The sequence below is a fragment of the Pterocles gutturalis genome, unplaced genomic scaffold (genome assembly GCF_000699245.1).
Source record: "Pterocles gutturalis isolate BGI_N339 unplaced genomic scaffold, ASM69924v1 scaffold11415, whole genome shotgun sequence".
Taxonomy (NCBI): domain Eukaryota; kingdom Metazoa; phylum Chordata; class Aves; order Pterocliformes; family Pteroclidae; genus Pterocles; species Pterocles gutturalis.
Window position 1 is genome coordinate 45,369 of NW_010145978.1, and position 8,033 is coordinate 53,401.

Sequence of the window (8,033 nt, forward strand, 5' to 3'; positions counted from 1 at the left end):
CGTCACCCCTCCTGCGCACGGTCCAGGCGCACAGCCTGGAAAAAATGTTTCCAGGAATTGCCGTCATCAGCCTTGGAGCCAGAGCTCCCTTTTTCTCCCTGTATGAATCACACGGATGTGAAGTTGCTTGTGTTTCCGGAATCCGGATGAATTTATTACGAGATCACCTTTTCTACTCACCTACACGAGTAAATCTCAAAACTTTTCTCAAGTGTCTTCCGCTGGTTCTCTCCCTTCTCGCTCCAGAAATGCGTTGCAGGGTTACTGCAGGGTTTGAGGCCCTCAAAGCACACAGGGCAAGCCCTCAGGAAAGCCAAAGCTATCAGCTCCTCTGAGGGAAACATCCTCTCTCTCCTCCCAGCTGAACTGGACCCCGTTCTACCCACTGGTATTTATAGAGCGGAGAAAGCTGGAGCGTGGCCGCGTGGCTGTGAGCTGCAGAGAGCGTTATCAGCGCTGGGGTCTGAGTGAACGGGAGATGGAGAGGGTCAGCCTTCCCTCGCCGTGCTGCCGCTACAGGGCCCGAAAGCCCATCATCCTCTTGAGCTCCATCTATAAATAGCCGGCAGAGAGCGGCATGCCCCGGCGGTGGGACAGCAGCTCTGCGGCTCCCGGGGCCAGCACAGCACCCGCTCCTGCTCTGTGGGTGAACCGGGGAGTGGAGAAGAGGGAAAGGGCCAGGGTGTGACTTACCAAGGCAGAAAGAGAGGAATGCGTGTGTAGTTCCCCTTTTAAGTTAATAATCAATGAGTATGTTAACGTTTTCAAAGGTTGTCTCTCCTGTGCCAGTCTCCAGAGGATGTGAGTAGTCCCAGCTCACGGCTCCGAGCCCGGCTGTGTTTGAACGAAGCAGCTCTGGAGATCCCCTCGCCTGTCCGCCAAAAGCCAGTCGTCACACCTGGCTCCGAGACCGGCTGTGTTTGAACCGAAGCAGCTCTGGAGATCCCCTTGCCTGTCCGCCAAAAGCCAGTCGTCACACCAACGCTGTTCTTTACGCCAGATGAGCTGCCAGGGATCCATCTGCCTCACTCACTGCCTCTGTGCCTGTCCTCCTCCATCTCTCCCCACTCACAGCGTGAGTCTGTCAGCCTCAGCTCTGCTCCCGCTCCAGCTGATGGGGCAGCGACCAGAACAGAGACGGACCTTTGGTGTGGGGGGAGAGGGAGAAGTAGAACCTGTGCTTCAGATCAACACTAAGCAGAGGAGAGCTCTGCGTATGGGAGGGCTGCCCTGGTTTCATTTTTGTCTGTTTGTTCAGATGGCCCAAGCTTCTGTGTGAACATGTTCGGTGCTGAGCATGGACCTCTTCCTGGCTGCCTTCAGACCAAAGGAATTGTGGTGAGAACATACAAGCGCCTACGTGGGACGTGATGGGGGTTTGGAGTAGTGCTGTCACTTAGAGCAGCCCAGGAAGAACCCTTAGAGAAGAACTGATCGCATCAGAAACACGTGAGCACTCTCAGAAAAAGACACACCTTTAATTCCTGTGGGGAGTTGCTGTTTCTCTCTGACAGCAGCAACTCATGGTGAGAAAAGCCAGAAACGGGGCAGCAACGTGAGCAAAGCTGTGGGAGCAACGCTGGCCCAACCCCAGGCAGACCCAGCCTAGTTCTCCTCCCACCGCCATCGATGAGGGGACGATTCCCCTTTGGACAGTTTTCTGGAACTCAATTTCCTCCTCAAGGAGGAAAATTTGTCTCCGAGAACTTTCCGTAGCCCGGTGTTGTCCCTCGCAAAGGGCAGGTCCTTCCTCATCGCGGGCAGCTGTCCCGTGAACATCTCCCACCTGGCCAGGGCATCCACCGCCTTGTCCACCTGAGCCAGCTCCTCCTCGGAGACGTTCCTCTCCAGGGCAGCGATGCACGTCTCCAGCCACAGCTCGTAATCTTTAATGGTATCTGTGGACTTGGCGGGCCCAGCGAGCTGGGGCGGGCTGTGCGCCTCGGCCAGCGAACACGAGCGCTCGTCCTGCTCCAGCTCCTGGCCGAGGGAGAGGGCCTGGCTGCACGTGTCCGGTGTCAGCGGCTCAGACAAGGAGGTGACAGCCTCGGAGTCGTTCTCGCAGCACATCCCCGAGTCCGAGCTGAGGGGAAGGATGTCCTCTGAGGCGGACAGGTCTGCAGACTCCTGCCTTGGCCACGTGGACAACACGGTCTGGGTCCAAGAGTAGAGTTTCTGTGGGGAGAGGGGAAAAGGTTTAATTTCAGAGAACAGGAGAAAACAGCTACGCCTTTCCCAGAGCTCGACAGGGAAACCGAGTCACCTCGAGCGGCTCAGCTCCAGGTGCTGTCGTGCTCTCTGCCAGGAACTGGGTTGGCACAACTCATCATTACCCTACAAATCTTTCTCCTGCCTCATTTCTTGGAGTCAACATCCACCCGCAGTCAGACGTGGGCTGTATCTGCCCTGTTATTGAAGGTGGCAGGAGAAAAATGGCCCAAATTCCCTCCTCGCCGTGTGGATATAATCTCTGCGAGAGCCAAACCTCTCTGGTGGCATTGTAAAAGCTCCTGAGGTAGCGGTGAAGAGTCTCGTTTCATCATCTTGTGAACTCCTGCCGTAGTGTGTGTTTTATTGCTAAGAATAGCTCTTCCCCTTCGCGCTGAGACGCACAAGTGGGAAGGCCGGGCTCCAGGAAAGAATTAATGAAAGGAAAATGTCTGAGACGATTTCCTTTTTAAATATTAAACGCTACAATGGGGCATGTAACGGGTTGCTTCTGGCACGTTTACTCCTTATGCTTTGGGGAATGAATCACAGCACTCCAGTCCTCGCCGGATAAAAGGTGATCTCCTTGTCTGCCTTGTTGACATGCATTGGGGGGGTTATTTGGTGGGTTTTTCAGCTTTTTTCACACCCTTGTGGCCTATTTCTTTACTTTCTGAAGCTCCCAGCTGATCCCTTTGCAAAGCCCTGCCACTGCTTTGGGAAACATGTGGATGATGTATATGGGTCCATACGTGCTGGGCTGGGGTGTTTGGGAAGCAGACGGGAGATTTCCAGCCCTGCAGAGCTCCCGCAGCCCCCCGCTGTCCCTCCCCCTCCCCTCCTCTATTGCTCTCTTCAGGCAAGTGACAGAAAGGATAAAGGGCTCAAGTGGAGTGGGTGGGAGAAGCCGGCCCCGTTTCTCATTGCAGTCTGTGCATGAAGCCTCAGGGAAGAATTTCATCCAAGAATAAAATGGGCTCTTTCAGCTAAATTAATCCACCCTGCCCCCTCCCTCTGGGACAGGAAAAAATGTAAAGGGACAACTTCTCTCCTGCCTGGTCCCACCTCCAACAGCCCTTCCCTCCCTCTGGGGTTAAAGACCAAAGGCGGCACCAGAGGCTGCAACAGGAGCTGGACCAGGGCAGGGGACAGCACCCAGCTGTTGGAAAGCTGCGACCAGCCCAGGATTTTATAATGTCTCTTAACATTCCCAAGAGTACAGGATCTGAGAAGGAATCACAACTGCTACTTAGTACAATTCCCTAGAAAATAAAAAGCTGCTGTGATGAGGATGCTCAGACAGTATATCTGGATTATTTAAGGCAAAAGGAGGGGATGATTGACTCAAGATTGCTACCAAACCCCCCCAGATCTTTCCTGCTGCTCACCCTCTCAGTGATTTATTGATTCAAATTTGGGAAGGGTTTGTAGGGCTGCAGCTTCTTTTTGATGTTCTCATATTTCTTTTTTTTGATGTTTTTCTATTTAACTAGAAAGGGATAACCTCTTCATGGTCTCAGGTCACCTGCAGGCAGGAGCATTTGAAGTGGATGCCCACCCCAAGTAAGTCACTGAGAATGAAACCTGTTGTCTGACACCTCAGGGGGCTCCAGGTTTGGCACTGGAGGTTTTCCATCCCCTCTGCCCTGGCGGCGCTGGCATCCCCAGCAGCAGGGCAGGTACCGCGATGGACACCACGGGGAGGATGTCGCCAACCCCACCTCTCAGAGCAGCTCGAGTGACATTTTCTTCTCCAGCATGGCCGCTGCAAACCAGACTGGGCGCTACGTGCAGAGCAGCCGGGGATGCTGCGGGAGCGGCAGGTGGAAACGCTGGTGGTGGTGGGGAAGCACCACGAGAAGTGATTTGCTTTCAGTTTCCAAGATGACTCACCCTGGAATAAGCAGCTGGGGTGAAAAAATGGAGCATGTTTCTGAGTGCAACTCGGATAAATAAATGGAGGGGCTCTTCCTCCTGCGTAAGGACTGGTTTCCTGTCCCACATGCTCCTCTGCCCATAGCAGCGTCTCGGTCGCAGGCTCCAGCAGCGTTACCTGCTGCTGGCGAGGAGCAGCTTTGTGTCTGGCACTTCCTGGATTTATTGTGAGCGTCTGGGGCTGTTGTATGGCAGGTGGGGATCTGTGCTGGCTTGCCAACGGGAAATGTGTCTTCAGACTCGCGTTTGGCCAGCCCCAACCTCTCAAAACACGCTTAGCAAGGAACTTTGCTGGCCCATAGTGTCTCCAAACGCTTTGTGCTCTGTTCTGTCAGGTTCCTTAACTATTTAATTCATCTCTGGCATTTACGGTTCCTCTCAATGCTGTAGCAAAGCCTCTGACAGAGATTATCCCAACTCTTACACCAGCTCGTGCTGTATCTCGCTGAGCTTTTCCTTGTCAAGGAAGCAGATGTGACATTTGGCAGGTGTACCCCCTCCGCAGGTTTGCGCTCACTGTCGCGGGGATGCTGAGCCAATTACAGTATTTACTGCAGGTGGAAAAGCAAAAGGTGTTTCTAGAAAAGCTTCGTGCAGGTGGCAGGTCTCTTCTAGAAAGCAAGAGCTGGATGCTGCCAGGCTGGGTGTTTAAATAAACCAGAATTTATTCCTCTGGCTGTCTGGGCAATTTGGGCACCTCCCGGACAGAAGCAGGGAGCAAACAGACACAGAGCCAGAGACGGGTCTAACGGCACCGCAGACACACAGACAAGCAGCAAAACCCCACAAACATGCTTTTTCCCCACAAGTCCTTTGCTGTGCTTCTGTGCATCTGATTCCACACTGAATGAAACTAGAGGCATCCCCGTTCTCATCCTGCAGGTATCTCGGGACAAATAAAACCCCCTGACTTTAAAACAGGCAGGTGTGCAAAATCCTGTCTCTGAACATGGTATGTGTCAGACAGGAGCTATAACCAGGGAGAAGACAGGGTGCTGAGTGGGAATGATGACATTATTTCTATTCCACCAGCTGCTCAGCTACTGCATCCTGCTTTTTTGGACAGCAGAGGTAGGAAAACGCTTTCTAGAGCTAAGGGTGCTTTAGCACTGTTCCTGCAGTTGTCTAAACGTGGTGTTATCTGTGGGAGAGGAGAGACAACAGATGAGCCTGGGACCCTCCGATTATTAGGCAGTAATAATCTGGGATCCTTTCTCCTATGTTTAAACAGAGAAACTGCAGCAAGGTACGCACTTAATATTTTCTCCTTGTTACCAGCAGCCCAAGAGAGGCAGAAAACCACGGCAGCGCATCAGAAAGAGCTCAGCTGTGGGAATCGCTGCGCTCACCGCCGCTCTGGCCTGAAATCTGCTCTCTGCTCTGTCCCCTTGCTCCGCGAAGGGCTGGGGGATCTGTCACTCACCCTGTAGCGTTCGATGAGTTTAAAGCCCACGACGTGCTGCAGCTTCCGCAGGCAGATGGGACAGGGCTCCAGCGGCCGCAGCAGGGCTTCGTCCAGGCTCAGCGCGCCCTGCATGATGCACTGCAGCCAGCGGCATGTCCCCAGCCCCATCAGGTGGCAGATCTCGTGACAGGTCACCTTTTGGGAAAGCAAAAATCACAGGAGCACAGGGTCACTCCTGCTGCCACTGCCGCCTCCTCCTCCCCTGCTGTTCCCCTTTCCTGGCTCCCTGACAGTCCCATCGACTCGGTGCCCAGCCCTGGCACTCCTCCAGCCCTGGCTTTTCTGAGGTGAAAGGAGAACATGGCTCCCTTCTTCCCAGGTACTCCAACACCCATGTTCGTGTGGTGGAGGAAGAAGGGTGGGTGTGTTTGTTAGAAGCAGCTGTGGCAAACCCCTGTAGATGGGATGCTCAGAGCTGTAGATGGGTGTGTTTGTTAGAAGCAGCTGTGGGAAGCCCCTGTAGATGGGATGCTCAGAGCTGTAGGGCTGTTCCCCAAGGACGGTGTGATGTGGTTTGGTTTGGTTTTTGGTTTTTTTTAAGAGGGAAAACCAGTCCCACTGGGGTCTGAAAAGAGCACCACAGTCTATGTGAGAAATCTATAAGAAGCTATTGGCAATAACAGCTCTGGGTCCTTCCAAAGCAGATGCTCTTAACGTTTCTGACAAAGCAAAAAACTAAGCTGGAGTCGGCTGGCCAAGCACGGCTGCCTTGGGAACTGGCAACCAGGGATAGGCTGGGGATGGAGGATTCCCCTCCTCCCATTGCCACCTAACATCACGTGAAATTACTACAGGAAGAGACCTCAGACTAGAAAATCCTGAGCAAATGCCAGGGGGGCAGAAGGAAATGGCATTGGGAGTGTTGGTGTGGCTGCTCCGTGTGGGCTGGCTTTGGGAGAAACGCTGGAAGCAGAGCCGGGACGAGGGCACAGGGAGGTGCTGGGAGGAGGGAGGACAGCACTCGTCAAGAGGATGTGTTGGAGGTGAAGGGGGCTTAATGGCATCTGCATAGAAATACATGTGCAAACTTGTCTGAGGGATTTTTCTCGTCCATCCAGGTAAGCACGTCTGGCAAGGGGTCCTCTCCCCTTATGGATACTGATGTCAGGAATACACAGTCTCTCCTTCCAGACATCCATTAGTTAACATACAACTCCACTAGATATTCTGATTGGGATATACTTTATCAGCCAACAGATCCTACTGCCTGGACATCGCCTGACAAGCAGAACACTCAGATGAGACCAGGAGCTGGGCAGGGTTTTGTCCCAGTGTTGCTTCATGACATAAGGCAAGACCCGGAGCCTCGCTGTACAGCTGATGCTGTGGTTTGCTCCAGGGGCAAGGGGAGTAAGGGTTGTCTACGGGGTGCACTAAAATACAGACTCTTTAGGACTGTGTAAGTGCGTGGATTTAGCTGTGATTGCCTCCATCTTCTGGGAGCAGAGCTTCACGCTTGAAATATTTAACCCTACATGGCAAGAAATACGTGATGCAGGAGATGGCTGGTCCTACCTTACAGCACTGGACCATCTCCTGGGCACTGAACGGCAACGTCCGATCTCTGCTTTCCTTGCTGAGTTCACATAACTGTTCCTTCTGCGTGAGGGGATTGGAGCTGCTACCGCCAGCCTGGGGGAAATCCCCAGAAAATCTGGCAAAGCTGCAGACTCCCACTTCTGTAAAGAGAAGCACACACAGGTTAGGCATCAGCTCTCTATGGCTGTCTCTCAGCTTAGGCAGCATGAAAAGCAAGCTGTTGTAGCACAGGCCAGTTGAGCACAGGGTGTGATGAGACAATTCCCAAAAGGTTTGTAGCACCTCAGTTACCTTTGGATCAGGAGCCCTGAATCCCCCAGTTTTAAATTGGGAAAACCTAGTTCCATTTATCAGGGAGTGATTAAATTGTTATGGATAAGGTTAGCCAGTCTCCCAGGAAAGGTTTTTTTGGTACAGAGCTGCCTTATTGTGCTAGGAGATCACGGGACACCAATCCCACCTTGTCCTGGCAGGAATTTGCTGAATGTGAAGCTCCAGGTCTCACACGGGTACAGGTCCAGCAGAGTGAGTCCCAGGACACACAGGGCATCCATGGGCTTGTTGTTCTTCAGGAAATTCAAGATCCCATCTGGACAAATACAAGAGATGTTTGTTAAAATAAAGCATCCCTAGAAGGCATGTAAGAGCTGGAATTTCTCCTGTTAATGGGAAGGACGGTGCAATCCCAGCCACAGACAGGCAGAGCTGCTGGATTCAGCATCTGGGATGGAGAATCACCGTTGCATAGCTCATCCCCTCCAGCATGAGCACACCTGACTCCTGCAGTGGTGTTGAACACAGAGTTAAAGCAGAGCTCAGGGCAGAGATGGAAGTGAATTCAGTACTGACCCATGGAAATAAGTGCCTGGAAGTAGAAGAATTTCCC

At 52.9% G+C, this 8,033-nt stretch overlaps 1 protein-coding gene across 1 annotated transcript in view; it reads right to left on the reverse strand.

Moving 5' to 3' along the window:
* Window positions 1–1,465: 1,465 nt before the first annotated feature.
* AMZ1 (archaelysin family metallopeptidase 1) overlaps window positions 1,466–8,033 on the reverse strand; it is an 8,229-nt gene continuing 1,661 nt past the window's right edge. The window contains exons 3-6 of the mRNA XM_010085559.1: window positions 7,608–7,736; window positions 7,124–7,287; window positions 5,567–5,743; window positions 1,466–2,175 (exon numbers count right to left, since the gene is read on the reverse strand). Of these exons, the coding sequence (XP_010083861.1) occupies window positions 1,606–2,175; window positions 5,567–5,743; window positions 7,124–7,287; window positions 7,608–7,736 (1,040 nt within the window). The 3' untranslated portion in view covers window positions 1,466–1,605. The remainder of the gene's footprint in view (window positions 2,176–5,566; window positions 5,744–7,123; window positions 7,288–7,607; window positions 7,737–8,033) is intronic.